The sequence below is a fragment of the Vicia villosa genome, linkage group LG1 (genome assembly GCF_029867415.1).
Source record: "Vicia villosa cultivar HV-30 ecotype Madison, WI linkage group LG1, Vvil1.0, whole genome shotgun sequence".
Classification (NCBI taxonomy): domain Eukaryota; kingdom Viridiplantae; phylum Streptophyta; class Magnoliopsida; order Fabales; family Fabaceae; genus Vicia; species Vicia villosa.
In genome coordinates, this window is record NC_081180.1 from 36,839,299 (window position 1) to 36,855,700 (window position 16,402).

General features: G+C 33.1%; 2 protein-coding genes across 2 annotated transcripts; both read left to right on the forward strand.

Annotated features, from left to right (window-relative positions):
* The first annotated feature begins 709 nt into the window (after positions 1-709).
* Positions 710-1,500, forward strand: LOC131614040 (uncharacterized mitochondrial protein AtMg00810-like). Its single transcript, XM_058885686.1, has 2 exons — positions 710-1,031; positions 1,133-1,500. Exons 1-2 carry the CDS (start codon positions 710-712, stop codon positions 1,498-1,500), a joined length of 690 nt encoding a protein of 229 aa, XP_058741669.1.
* A 4,811-nt stretch (positions 1,501-6,311) lies between these two features.
* On the forward strand, positions 6,312-8,589 carry LOC131634147 (protein PGR-like). The gene is made up of 5 exons (XM_058904807.1): positions 6,312-6,632; positions 6,717-6,830; positions 7,621-7,843; positions 8,010-8,258; positions 8,370-8,589. The coding sequence occupies exons 1-5, from the start codon at positions 6,478-6,480 to the stop codon at positions 8,499-8,501; spliced, it is 873 nt and encodes a 290-aa protein (XP_058760790.1). The 5' UTR covers positions 6,312-6,477; the 3' UTR covers positions 8,502-8,589.
* The last annotated feature ends 7,813 nt before the right edge of the window (positions 8,590-16,402 follow it).

Genomic DNA, 16,402 nt, shown 5'->3' on the forward strand with positions numbered 1-16,402 from the left:
AGAGGCATTAAGTGATCAAAAATGGGTGCGATGAAAAAGGAGCTGGAATCGATTGAGAAATAGTACTTGGGAGTTGGTTGATCTACCAGAATGAAAAAAGCCAATCAGTGTGAGATTGGTCTATATAGTGAAGGAAACCTAAAGGTGAAATTGTCAAGCATAAGGCTCGACTAGTTGCGAAGGGATTTTTGTAAAGAGAAAGTATAGACTTTGATGAGGTGTTTGCACCTGTTGCTAGGATAAACACCATTAGGCTAGTTGTTGACATTTCAAATTGCAACAATTGGTCGATTTATCAAATAGATGTGAAATCTACATTTTTGGATGGTCCACTTGAGGAGGAAGTTTATATAGAACAACCCCTGGTTTTGTTGTGACAAATCAAGATGTAAGTGTGTACAAATTGAATAAAACACTTTATGGTTTAAAACAAGCTCCAAGAGCTTGGAAAAAACACATGGATGGTTTTCTATTTAACGTTGGCTTCAAGAAATGTGTTTCCGAACATGATGTCTATGTGAAGACGGATGCAAGTAAAAATGTGATCATACTTTGCTTATATGTGAATGACTTGTTGATCACGAGAAGCAATGAGTTGAGTATTTCTAAGTTCAAGAGTGAACTTATGGAAGAGTTTGAAATGAGTGATCTTGGAATTATGACCTAATTTCTTGGCATAAAGTTCAACAAGTCAAAACTAGGACTGCTCATGTATCAAAGGAAGTATGCACTTGAGATATTGAAGAGGCGTGATATGGAGCATTGTAGTGCTGTTAATACACCAACTAAAGCAAGGTTACAACGGTCCAAAAGTGATTATGAGCAGAATGTGGATCTAACGCAATATAGAATATTGGTTGGATCATTACGTTACTTGTGTAATATGCGGCCATATTTGGCGTTTAGTGTCGATATTGCGATAAGATTTATGGAGAGATCGGAGGTGTCTCACTTGGATGCAATTAAGAGGATCCTAAGATACGTTAAAGGAACTCTTGGTTGTGAAATTATCTTTCTCGTAGTAGATACAGGTATAAAATGCGATTTGCTCGATTATAACGATTTCCAAATTGGTGCGGAGATAAAGATGATCAAAATTCTATGGCTGGTTATATCTTTATGTTTGGAGGAGCATCAATCTCTTGGTGTTCTAAAAAGGAACGGATGGTTTCACTCTCTTCTTATGAGACCGAGTATATCACTGCGTCGTTATATGCATGCCAAGTTGTGTGGCTTATGAATCTGTTGGGAGAGTTGGGCAGCAATGCTGGAGGAGCTTGGAAAAAACACATGGATGGTTTTCTATTTAACGTTGGCTTCAAGAAATGTGTTTCCAAACATGATGTCTATGTGAAGACGGATGCAAGTAAAAATGTGATCATACTTTGCTTATATGCGAATGACTTGTTGATCACGAGAAGCAATGAGTTGAGTATTTCTAAGTTCAAGAGTGAACTTATGGAAGAGTTTGAAATGAGTGATCTTGGAATTATGACCTAATTTCTTGGCATAAAGTTCAACAAGTCAAAAATAGGACTGCTCATGTATCAAAGGAAGTATGCACTTGAGATATTGAAGAGGCATGATATGGAGCATTGTAGTGCTGTCAATACACCAACTAAAGCAAGGTTACAACGGTCCAAAAGTGATTATGAGCAGAATGTGGATCTAACGCAATATAGAAGATTGGTTGGATCATTACGTTACTTGTGTAATATGCGGCCATATTTGGCGTTTAGTGTCGATATTGCGATAAGATTTATGGAGAGATCGGAGGTGTCTCACTTGGAAGCAATTAAGAGGATCCTAAGATACGTTAAAGGAACTCTTGGTTGTGAAATTATCTTTCTCGTAGTAGATACAGGTATAAAATGCGATTTGCTCGATTATAACGATTTCCAAATTGGTGCGGAGATAAAGATGATCAAAATTCTATGGCTGGTTATATCTTTATGTTTGGAGGAGCATCAATCTCTTGGTGTTCTAAAAAGGAACGGATGGTTTCACTCTCTTCTTATGAGACCGAGTATATCACTGCGTCGTTATATGCATGCCAAGTTGTGTGGCTTATGAATCTGTTGGGAGAGTTGGGCAGCAATGCTGGAGGAGTTGTCACTCTCTTGGTTGATAACATTTCATCCATTAATCTTGCTAAGAATCTTATTGCACATGGGAGGAGCAAGCATATTGAGATGAAGTTTAATTACTTGAGGGATCTGGTGTGTGAAGGCAAGTTGAGATTGGGATATTGTTGAAGCGAAAAACAAGTTGCGGATTTGTTGACCAAGGGAGTCACAAATGATGTGTTCAAGAAGTTGGTGATGAGCTTGGGCATGAAGAACTTGGAGCATTTGAATTAAGGTGGTGTATTGGATGCACAGTAATTCAAATGCGTTGGATAAGCTTTTGGGAACTAAGTGATGTGAATAACTTAAAAAAATAAGCACTTCTGAAAGCTGAAAACTGAAATTATCGAGTTGATAATTGGCTACAGGAAATAGCATAATCGGTTACAACAGACAATTTTGCTTCTGTTTTCCTATTTTGATTAGGCGTAATCTGTTACCATGTTTGACATAACCGATTACGAACACGTGTTTGGGTTTTTTAGCTTGTTTTTTAAGTTGTTATATATCCCATTTGTTTTTACTTAGCTTTTATATATATATATATATATATATATATATATATATATATATATATATATATATATATATATATATATATATATATATATATATATATATATATATATATATATATATATATATATATATATATATATATATATATATATATATCCCTCTGTATTGTTACATAAAACGATAATGTCATTTGTTATAATTTTCTCCTCACTCTCAATAAGTCTCTATTATTTTCTCTCTTCATCTTTTTTAATTACTATCATTTTTTCTCCATTGATTCCCCAAAATAATTCGTATGTTCCAACAATAAATAAAACAATAATGCTGTTTTTTCTCAATTTCATCCTTGTTCCCCTTTATTCTCATGAATATCCGTTGATTCCCCAAAATAATTCGTATGTTCCAATAATAAATAAAACAATAATGCTATTTTTTCTCAATTTCATCCTTGTTCCCCTTTATTCTCATGAATATCCTCAATTAATTTTAATATTCAACCGCCTAATAAATAAAATCAATGACAAGTACATAAAAAAATACGCCTATCACAACTTTGAATCTTCCAAATTTGTTCGATTTTGATGTTTTTTCTTCAATGGACTTTTTTGGGGTGGGGTGTTAGGTAAAAATAATTATTATAATTTGAAGTTTTATGTTTGAAAAATTATTTTATCATATTTTCTTAATACAGAAATCACTTTCTATAGATCTTTACGGTTGGAGTTTTAGAGATGACATATATCATATATGAATAAAACTATAAGAGGTTGGGCCACGAGTGTGTGAAGAAATGTACCATGTTTTCATTTTTTAGTGTTTATATGGAAATTCATCCCGCTTCAATTTCACGTTTTGAGGTCGAGGTCACCCAACGTGAAAAAACAGAAGCTACAAAATGGAGCTTCTCCATTAACACATGTTTTTGACGTGATTTTAGTTATTCTAAGCCAAATCAAACATAGGTTTAGTTTAATAGATCTAAACCAATAATTCAATTTAACTACAATTTTTTATGTGTTACATATGAATGATGAATCATTTAGTCGGTGGCGTGCCACCTAATAAATTTAAAATAAAAAAAAATAAAACTTCAAATAAAAAATTAGAACTTTACTATCAACAAATATAAGAAGAGTTACTTTCTCATTTTACAATGAATCGTCAATTAAAAAAATTATTGTATATGATTAATAATTTTTTAATGCAATTTTAAATTTATTTTTATGAAAATAAATTTAAATAGTAAAATTTATTTAAATTAATTTTTTATAAAATAAAAAATTAATCTTAAATATTTATTATTAAAGATTAAAATATAGTTAAAATATATTATTTTAAAAATAATTCTTGTAAAAAGTTATTTAGACTATCTTTAAACTTAAGTGATATTTTTTTATATCTAAAAATCATAGAAAAAAGATAAAATAACTATTTTCATTTAAAGCTTTATTTAGAAATTGTTATTTTTTATATATAAAAAAATATTTTTGAAAAAATTAAAACAAATGAACCATAATTGTGTCGTTAAGTCTGCTCAGTTGGTAGTTATGCAGAGACATGGGTATAGGAACGCGGGTTCAAACTCGCGACACCTCACTTATTCATCTTTAAAAAGGTAAATTCAAGCCACTAGACTATTTGATAAAAAAAACAAACCAACTGTATATTGCTTTGAAATTTTGAATCTTCATTGCTTAGGATTTGTATGCTCTATTTCTGCTTCATCGGTTATAATTTCATCTAATCCAGATTTTGAAATTTGAACCCTTAGTTAGGATAAAAATATATGAATTTATCTGTTTTTTATTTTTTGGTTCGGTTTGCCAATATTTTCTCAGGTTATGACATGTTTTTTCTTGTTTAATAATAGGAAAAATGTTTGAAAACTAAGAAAGAATGAGACAATGTAGTGTGATCCAACATTCTTTCGTTCGTAGGGAGAAAGCTAGACCCTCGCAACCCGCACTTATATAACTTTATTTGATTATGAGGCATTTTCTTCCCGGGTTTATCTGACTTCGACATCGTCTTTTCGGATTCATATGCCTCTAGCTCATCATGAACCCCCTGCTCCAGAATCTCTAGTTGTATCTGGGTATGTCGTGCCCGCCAGTTTTCTGATAAGTCCCACAGACCTTTACTACTACCTATGTATGCAAATCATGTTGCTATGCATGTGTGGGATAAAGGTAGCACAAATCATTAATTACTTTTTTAATTGAATTGTGTTATAATGATTGAGATGTCTGACAATGATGTATTTATTTTTTTGCAGTACATTGATACATTGAAATGTATTAACCACGGTATGGAACCTTGTAAATTTTCCGCAGCTCGGTGAATCATGGTTTCAGGATGTCTTACAGCTATTTGGGCTGAAGGATTTATGCAGAGCTGATATAGTTATATTAACCATGGTTTATTGTGTTCATTTGTGGAGCGATGGCATACAAAGACCTCTTCATTTGATCTTTTGGTGAGTGAGATGACCATCACACTTGATGATGTCTCATGCCTCCTACATCTTCTAATCACAAGAAGATTATTATATTACTCTAGAATCAGTAGACCTGATGCATTGAAAATGATTGTGACATATTTAGGACTTGACTCGGGTAAAACCCGACAGAAGATAGGTGACACAATAGGATGTCATGCTAGATTCTCATTCCTGGTGAAGTTGTATGAAGACCACCTAGTGCTGTGGTTTATGCGGGTGATGATGCACGAGTTGCATATCATAGAGCATGTGCATTGAGGTCATGCTTCATGGTTTTGGTCGACACATGCAAATTTGTGGACAAGAGTGTGACATATGTCAACGTAGGTTTATGAGTACAACTAGGGGGCGACTTCTTTGGTTTACCTCTACTCCAAGTTATCTGAATGGAGTTATTGAAAGAAGGGACATATGACAACAAACAACTATCTATTTATGGTATAAAAAATTTGCACCCTTACAAATATTAACTACATTATACTTGTGTTATACTCTTACTAATATTTTATATGAACCATTTTCAAACATGGATCCACCAACATTTTCCATGTCTTTTCTGTTGGGAATATGTTGAAGAATACTCTGAGGAATTGTCACGTGCCTGCTCCATTATCTTACTCAAGGGGTATTCAGTGACCAAGGCGTTCTAACGTACGGTGAACACATGAGACACGACCATTGGAGGTGATAGACTTGTTTTCTAGATGGTTGGTTTGCACATGTTAGGGTATTTTTAGGGTATACTTAAAGACCCCATAGTTGTTGCTTCTGCCACTATCCTCCGCAGAAATATTAATGAGATATTTACATAGCACTATGAGCATCTGGTCTTAGAGAATATGCGTCATGTGCCATCTCCTCATCCATGAAATATGACATACAGTTACATCCAATAATTTTATAGAGTGATACGTCCTTACATGACACCATATACAAAAAAAAAAAAAAATCCTTTTAGATCAGTTCATCAAAATATCCTAAAAAAGGAGTAGGTATTGGCCGACCATATCGTGAATGTATTGTCCCTTCAAAAAATAAATCATTGTTGTGTGAACTAAGAACAAAAGAACACAATAATATTATCCCTTCAAAAAAATAAAAGAACACAATGTGAATCGTTTATTTCATTACACCAATTAAATTCTATTAATAATAATTTTCTCGTTCCTCGTGGCCTGGTTTGGTAAGAACATAACCAATATTATAACAAAGTCACATGTTATTATAATCACACAACAAAACCTCTCTTAACTGGTAGTTGTTGTTTTTGTTCCTATAACTCAAACTCAACATCTTCATTCGCATCATTCACATCCAATTCTGGAAATTAAAATGGACTCATCTCACTCTCAGTGGATCCAACCCTTGGTTGCTGTCTCCGTCGGTTTCTTCATCGCATTCAGAGCTCACAGAAAAAATTCCCTCAGCACTTCTGGAGCTCTCGCCGGTTTCTTCGTTATGTCGCTTCATATTTTTGTAGGATTCAGGTAACTAACTCTTTAATTGTCCCTTTTTTTGTTCTCAAACTTGTGCAATCTTTTTTGTTGTTTATTGTTGGTATTCGTTGCAAGGTTTGCGGCGATTTTGCTTGCTTTCTTTTTCACTTCGTCGACACTTACGAAGAAGGGACAAGATAAGAAGCGGTTAATTGATCCTGAATTCAAAATAGGTGGACAAAGAAACTGGTTTGTGTCCTTTTTCTACTTCAATTTTCAACACTTGGGTCTTTTTCTTGTACTACCTTGTCTTGTTGTCCATTCATAGTTATTATTAACTCTCTTTACAAAATCAATAGTTAGTTGGTCCAGCACATGATTGGTGCTGGACTTGGTAGGGATGACCACGGGACTGAAACCATTTGACGTCAAAATTGACCCTGAACCAGATTAGATACTGGTGGTGAAAACTAAAAAAAAAAACTCTCTTTACAATTCAACCTTATAAAAAAAACTTAGCATTAATTGCTATCCAGAGTGTAGAATTGATTTTTACATGTTTGACGTTATCTAGTAGAATTGGCGTTATCTCCCGAATTGATTCGAATTTGAAGCCAGAAGAAGTGTTTTTGCCCCTACAATGCCTAAACATAGCTCACTTTGTATGGAACTTACTATTAGCTAATATCAGTTTTACAGGATAAGTTCATCTGATATCAATAGTATTTTTTTTACCGCAGAACCAAACACATGCTTATATATCTCTATTATTGCATTGGAATATGAAAAATCTTATTAGGGTACTACCTAGAGGGCGAATTGGTAAGGTACTCGTGAAGTACTTGTGGATATATACATAAAAAAAACTGAGATTTGGATGGATTCTTTGACTTGGATGTTTGTATGATAATTGCAATAGTTTTCTATTGAGTTCAGTTTTGCATCACTGAATTGATTGAAGGATGTTTTTTTTGTTCCATTATGGTGAGGTAATTGACCTGAATTTGGTCTGAATTTTGCATACTGCCTATTTTTTCAGGATACAAGTTCTGTCCAATAGTGGCATTGCTTCTGTTCTGGTTGTAGCTTTATGGGTTTTAACAGAAGGGAAGGATTATTGCTTGAACTCTAAAGACTCGCCTCTGATTACCGCTCTTATTGGTGGCGTTATTGGCCATTATTGCTGCTGCAATGGAGACACCTGGTCTTCAGAGATTGGAGTTCTCAGTGATGACCACCCTCGGCTTATCACAACCTTCAAGGTAATTAGTCTTTTAGTTTAAGCCCTCTATGAGCATCCACGTAAATCACGTTGCTATTCGTCTAGAGACTAGTGCTAACAAAACACTGCCGTGAAATATCACGCTATGAAAATGGCTTATACATGGTTAAGAATTCTTCTTTTTTTTTTTTTAAATATTTTATCAGCATGTGAGGAAGGGTACAAATGGTGGCGTAACAAAAACAGGACTTCTAGCTGCTGCAGCTGGTGGAAGTGTCATTGGACTATCATATTTTCTTTTAGAATTTTCGGCAGTTAGGTGTGGGTCTGATAGATTTCTCAAGCAACTACTGGTCATACCTATCGCTACCACGGCAGGACTAGGTGGGAGTATCATCGACTCTCTATTTGGTGCAACGTTACAGTTTAGTGGATTCTGCTCTATTCGCCAGAAGGTAAATTCTGACACACATTTCTCTCATATTTGCATAACATTTAAACAATGTAATGAAAGATCCAATGATATTGAATATTTGACTATTGAAATTTCTCACTCTATGCTGTAGGTTGTTGGGAAGCCAGGACCAACTGTTAAGAAGATTTCAGGTCTCAGCATTCTTGACAACAATGCAGTGAACTTTGTGTCCATACTGTTGACCACGATTTTAACTTCAGTAGCGTGTTTGTACATATTCTAGTTTCTGTCACGAACGCAGTTCTGTGGCTGAAAAACTTGTAAAAGAATTCAAAAAGAAGGAAACCAAATAAAGGCGCATTGTGATTCAATTCTTGTATCCATATCTAGTTTACACTTCCATCATCTAGTGTAGATTTTTTAATGGTAGATTAGGCCACCATTAGAATGGCATTGTTGGGATATATCGGTATAGCCAATCCTGAAAGGAGTTGTTCTACCTCAATATGATTTTGCTGTCTGCAAATTTTCAGCTCTATTTGAATATAAAGTTGAAAGAAAAAAAAAAACAGTAAAAGTCTCTTGCACTTCAGGGTCTATGCAGTAAGAAGTGGGAAATTCAATTATCCCTCTATGTCTTGCCTTGCCTCTTAGTTTGTACTTTGTAGGGAGACACTGTTAGAGTATCTGCACCCTGGTTTTTCCCTCAATACCTTGATCTTTCATGTTTACTGCTGGACGTGTGTTTTTTCTGGTCATTTTATTGTTCAAAATTTTATTTCTGGAAGGGGTGTTCAAAAATAACTGTAAAAGACTGCAAGTCGATTAAAAGAAAAACCAAAAACGGTAAAAGACAGAATATTAATAGAATTGTTTGAATGTTTATTTGTGAAAACCATTTGAATCGGATTTTAAATTGATTTTTCAGAACCTGCGTGAGCATAAATTTTAATACTTATTTGTTTAATTTCTTTTATGTTATGTTTGGGAGTTTGGAGGGGAGGGGAGGGGAGGGTTTTGAAAAATAGAAAGAACTTGGTGAAAAAAATAAAAAGATTTTGGGTAGGAGGGTTTCGGAGGATTTGATTTTATTCATAACATCAAAAACCCCATAAAATGGACGAACTCAAAAATTGTATTGAAGAAGGGTTTTTGAGGGCTAACATAAATTTTCCAGATATCTCTACTATTTTGAAAATTAAAATTTTTGTAATGATAATGACTCTTTTATCATTCTAAATAAAATCATTTTTTCAAAAAATGTCAAATATTTATCTATATTTTTTTAAAAATTCGTTTTGGAAGTCTTTCCCTCCACTCCCCTCCAAACTCCCAAACATAGTCTTAGATAAGCAACTGTGTTACCGGAAAAAACGAAAAAGTTACACACTTGGGGCCAAGTCGAGAAAAAAAAATCAAAAGAGGAAAATGCAAGAAAAAATCAAAAGAGAAAAATAGAAAGAAATAAAAGACCGATAATAAATTAAGTAAATCCGCTATTTTAGAAATCGAACCAAACCGTTTGGTCGAACCAAAAATTAGAACGATCATCGGTCTGATTTATTGTTGGATCGAATAAGTTATTGAACCGGTGTAAACTGATTAGAACATGTCCAAACTAATAAAAATCGGAGAACCGACAATTTTAGAAAATTGATAGATTAATTCTATTTTGATAATATTTTTAAAATAATAAAATTAAAATATAAGTAAATTTTGTTGAAAACTTATTTGAAACAAGTTTCCTTCCTTAGAATTAAATTTATTAAAAATTATCGTGATATTCTGTTTATGTTGCAATAAGATTTTGTTAAAAATTTATTTGAATTTATATTTTGTACTATTTTGTTTTGTGATGATTATTTTTATAACTTGAATTCAAATAATGCACTTGTGAAATTATGATATTTTGAATGTGTCGTGATTTTTCTACAGACCGAGTCATCCGATTTGATCAGTTTAATAAATATATAGTTTTATAAAAATTGATTTATTCAACCGAATTATCCGATTTAATCCAATCTAATAATACAATTCGATCTGTGACCAAATAAATTGACGAGTGAATCAATGGACCAATTCGATCTGTGACCAAATAAATTGACGAGTGAATCAATGGACCATTATCCTTACTGTTTTGATGACTGTTTCAATTTTTAAAACATTGTGTAAATGTAGAGTAATGATCTTTTGAAAAATATTTATTTATTGGTCATTAGTATGAAATATTGTATTAATTTATTATTTATTGATAAATGATTTATTTTAATATTATTAGTTTAATCTTTTTATTTGTAATATTTTATTTATTTCAAATAAAATTGATTATTTTTGTCATTTTGTAATATAAATTTTTAAAATATTATATGCTATATATTAAATCAAATTTATTGAAGTGTGAAAAATTGTTGGAGATAGAGGTATTAAGTGGTGCAACAAACTCTTTAATGAAATTATGAGGTCAAAACGTATGTCGGATAAATGGAGAAAAAGCACTTTAATTCCATCTATAAGAACAATGACATATATACAAAATTGTGCAAATTACATGGGGTTAATCTTATGAGTCATACCATGAAGTTATGAGAAATAGTGATTGAACGAAGATTAAGAGACTTAATACACCGAGAATCAATTTGATTTTATGCCGGGAAGGTCGACCATGGAAGCGATATATCTATTACGCCGTGTGATGGAGCAGTATCAGATGGCCCAATAAGACTTGCACTTAATTTCTATTGACTTTGAGAAAGCATATGATAGAGTGACTAGAGAGATTTTGTGGAAAGCTCTAGAAAAGAAAGGGGTTAGGATTACATATACTCGAGCCATCCAAGGTATGTATGAAGGACTATCGACTAGTGTTCGGACGCATGGTGGAGAGACACACGGTTTTCCATTACAATTGGTTTGCATCAAGAATTAACCCCAAGCCCTACCTTTTTACCTTAATTTTGGATGTACTCATGGAACACATCCACGAGCTAGCACCGAGATGCATGCTTCTTGCAGATGATATAGTCCTTCTTGAAAAATCGAGTGAGGAGTTAAATGAGAGATTGGAAACTAGGAGACGATCTTTAGAAACACATGATTTTCGCCTAAGCAAAAGTAAGACGGAGTATTTGGAATGTAAGTTCAACAAAAGAAGAAGTGTTTATAACTTAGAGGTGAAAGTTGGAGACCATATTATCTCTCATGTCATACAATTTAAATATCTTGGGTCCGTAATACAAAATGATTGAGAAATAAAAGGGGATTTAAACAATGAGTTCAAGTTGGATGGTTGAAATGGAGAAAGACATTAAGTGTTTTATGTGATGCAAAGGTACTCCTCAAGCTAAATAGAAAGTTTTATCGGACCTCGGTAAGACCTGCGATTTTGTACAGGACAAAATGTTGAGTGGTTAAGAATCAACACGAGAATAAAGTGTAGCAGATATGAGGATGTTGCCGTAGATGTGCGGTAAGACTCGAAAGGATAAAATTAGAAATGAAATTATTAGAGTGTTAGGGTAGCGTCAATAAGAGAGAAGATGATGGAAAATAAACTTAGGTGGTTTGGAAATGTACAGAGAAGACTTGTAGACTCTGTAGTAAGGAGAGTGGACCAGACTGAGAGAAGACAGATAATTCGAGGAATAGAAAGACCCAAAAAAGGCTATAAGAGAAGTTATTAAGAAAAATCTCGATATTAATGATTTGGATAGAAACATAGTTCTTGATAGAACATTATGATTAAGGTTGATCCATGTAATCGATTTCACCTAATGAGATAAGACTTAGTCGTTGTTGTTGTTTTAAAGCTGACAAAATTACAGATAATTTTCTTTTTATTGATGAGATAAATTTTTGTCTTAAAATTCATTCAAACCGCATCGTAAAAACCTTATATGAAATTAGGCAATTTTTATGTTTGGGACAAACATTTAAAAATCCCAGATTTGGTACAAAAACCAAATGGCCTAAAGTAGGGGTGGCAGAACGGGCGGTGGCCCGCCGGGCCGGCCCGCGCACCCGCCAAAAATGACGGATTGGGTTGTGATTTTAGATCTGCCGGCCACCAAAGCCCGCCGCCCGCCTAAGCTCGCCCCGCCAAAGCCCGCTGTCCGTTAAAGTCCGCCTCACCTATTTGTTAAGCTCGTCTCTCCTTAAGCCAACATTTTTTAATTAATTATAATAATTTAAATTATTGATGGTTTTATTTTATACATTTATTTATAAATATATGCAATATTCTTTGTAAAAAAATATTCTAAAAAATAAGTGAAAAATTTAATAGAAAGGTAAAAAAAAGTATTAATCTATTAAAAAATGAAAGAAAACTAAATAAAAAATAGGTTGCAAGCCCGCCGCTCGCCAACCCACCACCTTGGCGGGGCGGGCATGAATTTTATGTCCTTTTTATTTGGCAGGCTTGTCCGTCCCATTAATTTTTTGGCAGGCTTAAGGCGAGGCGGGCGACCCATTTTGTCACCCCTAACCTAATGTTGATTTCAACATGTAATATAATTCTCTAAAACAAGTATACGAGTGCCTTGCATGATAAGGTAAGTCTAAATAAGTATTGAATAAGTTCTCTCAACCACACTTAAAATCGGATTCCATGAAAGCTTCACCAGCAATAACTAATTATATATCACTATCACACATTTGAATGGGACAAGACACAGGCAAACAAAAAACCATAACATTAGAAAGCCTAGGCCATAACTATGGGTCCAATTTATTACTTTAAACAGTTATCCACGGATGTTCAAAAACTTTGTTAAGAAATAAACATCTCAACCGAAAAAACTGTGTTTTTTGGGTAGTTGTTCAAACCCCCTCCCAAAAAAATGTGACATTTTACTAGAAATATGTTTAATAATTGAAAAACGTTTGTGTTTGAATGTGTTTAGGTTGTTGTCATGTATAACATCTTTAAGACAAAAACTGCTGGGTCCGTTTGAATGACCTGTCTTCTTTGAGTCCTATACCTCTTGTGCATTTCAAGTTTGAACAGCTAGCTAGCTTAACATTTGTTGACGAATGAAGTAAAATACAAAAAAGGTAATGTATCTAATTGACTAGCATTTTTTTAATTTGTTAGAGAAATAAATAAATAATAGAGTTATACTATTAATTATATAGTGCCTAAATTGATGGGAAATGTATACTTGAGTCTCTTTCATTGTTTCCAAAAATGTGTTTCAAACTTGACTATGGATTGTACTTGCCCCATTTAAAATTGTTATTAGTTCATGCTACTCTTCCTTCTAATCTAATATTTGAAGGTTGGCCATAGGTTGTACATCTTGTACCGGAATTTTATAATTGGTTCTAGTAACATCACTCTCATACCAAACATATGGTATGTGTTTTGGTTTTAAAATGTTTATTCTTTGAAGGAATGGCCGTAGGCAACTAAACTGTGTTGGTTAATATTAAAAACTTTTTTAATTAAAAATAAACTTTATTAAATCCAAAAACAGTTGAAATATACCGATCACAAAGATCCTGGTAGCCTACAAAACCTCCACACCAACTATAAAAAACAAGACAACAAAAAACACTAATCTAAGTTATACTAAGTGCACTAGAATTAACATGAACCCGAAACTTTTTGTCCGTTTGGTATTCGGACTTGGATCATCCCCTTCATTTTTCTCTCCTCTCCTCTCCATCATCTCTATCTCTCTCTTAATTTTACTCTCACTCATCATTAAAAAACAAAATATAATCAAGAAAGAGAATGAAATTAAGAGAGATAGAGAGAATGAAAAAGGAATGATAGAAAAATGAAGGAAATGATCAAAGTCTTTGGTATGATGTTGAATTTTTATTTCTATTATTTTAATTATTATTTTATTTTGATTGAATTTTTTGATTTTTTGATTTAATGGGCTTTTGAGCCATATTGGGTTATTTCAAAATTGGGTCCGATTGTTTTTTTCTCTATTTTTTGTTTGTTTTTAATCTTAGCCTATAAGATTTAAAAATGCCTTATAACATTTACAAAATAAATTTAATTGAAATCAATAAATTAAGTGTAAAAGGTTAATTAGATATGACTTTTTTTATCTTTGAATTTATAGAACACATTTAGTGATAGTTTTAATAATCAAAAGTTCATTTTAATTAAATTAATTAAATGAGGAAAAATCGGTTAAATAGATGTACATCTAATTTAATCGTCGAGCTTTTAAAACACAAGTTGTACAATTTGATGTTTTAAATCTCATCTTTTTGTAATCAAATGGGATGAAAAAAGGAGTTAACTAGATGTGCATCCTTTGATCCTTGAGTGTTCAGACACAAGTCGTGTCGCTTGTTTGTTCAAACACTTGTCTTCCATTAAAAATAATTAATTAATAGCTTGTCGTTTAGAGTTAAATCCTTTTATTGGATTAAAAAGGATTAATTGCACGTATGACTCTTTTATCCCCAAGTGTTTAGACAAAAGTCATACCATTTGCATGTTCTGACATTTGTCTTTCTTTAAGAGATTATTACTCGATTTGATTTGAACTATTCCTTTTTAAAAATTAAAATTGGTTTTAAAAAGAGTTAATTGGATGTACATTCTTTTTATCCTGGAGTATTCAGACACAAATTGTACGACTTGCTTGTTCGAACACTTGTCTTCCTCATAAAAGCAATTACATCCAACAAACAACTTTCTTTTGCCTAAACGGGATCAAACTTTTTTCTGTAAAATCAATTAAGACTTGTCTTCCTCTTTAAAATTAAGGCTTGTAAAGTTCATGATATTGGTACGGTCAGAGTTAAAATGTTTGATGATCTTGAATTCCTTCTATGCAATGTGATATATGTTCCTGAACTTAAGAAAATTTTGTTGTTCATAAGATTGTTTGATGATCTAGGCTATTGAACAAGAATCAGACTCGAGGTTATGATAATTTTGCATGGTGCAATGATAATGGATAAAGAGCCGAAAGTGTGTGGGTTGTATATTTTAGTTGTTTCCACTATTATTGATAATGTATTATTATCTAGTCAAGACTTCCATGACAAATTCAAGCTATGGCATTTGAGATTCGAGCATGTAAGTGAAAGAGGTAAATTTGTGTCATGAAAATTGGTTTGATGCCTTTCTCATTGTATTTGATACTATATAATAGTGTCAGTAATTACAGGTAATTACAATTTATAACGACTAATTACAACTCGTAATGACTAATTTCCTATTTTATGAAAGTAAATTATTCACAATAAATGAAAAAATGATTTTCTGATTAACATCTCCCCTCAAATTGATGTTGCTGGTCAAGGAGCTTTAATTTGGCAACAGGAAACTGATGTCGTGGACGTGGAACAACCTTGGTAAGAATATCTGCTACCTACAACTGAGTACTGGCGTGAGGAAGTGATATCATTTTATCATCGTAGGCATCTCGTATTGAATGACAATCAACTTCTATATGTTTAGTTCGTTCATGAAAAACATAATTTGCAACAATTTGATTGGTACTTATATTGTCAGCATAAATTGAAGTTGGCTCTGTTTGGGGAAATCCAAGTTCAGCCAAAAGACACCGAAGCCAAATATTTTGATTCAATAGAAGATTCATAAACTTTTGCTTTCTTCTTACTTTTCCAATAGATCAATGAAGAACCAAGAAACATGTACCAACCAGTGACAGATCAACAAGTATCACGACACTCTGCCAAATCAGCATCACTATAGGCACTCAACTGAAGAGAAATTCCAACGGAAAAGAATAATCGGTGGTGAGAGGTTCCCTTTAAGTAGTGAATTATACGACGAACCGCAACCAAGTGAAGACGGCGAGGAGAATGCATGAATTGACTTAATTGTTGAAAATCAAAAGATATGTCAGGGTGAGTAATAGTCAAGTAGTTGATGCTACCCATAATTTGTCGATACAATAAGGGACCAGACAAAAGATCACCATCATCACAATGATATTTAACGTTAACCTCAAGAGGACCTACCGGATTAGCCGACTGGAGACCTGCCATAGAAATTAAATCGGTAGCATACTTGTGTTGATGGAGAAAGATTCCCTTGGAGGTAAAATGAAGTTCAAGACCAAGAAAATAATGTAGATTACCGAGATCTTTCATGTGAAATGAGGCCTGTAACTGTTGCATAAGTCGTTGAATTACAACATGATTAGAACCAATAATAACCATATCATCAACAAACAAAAGAAGAAG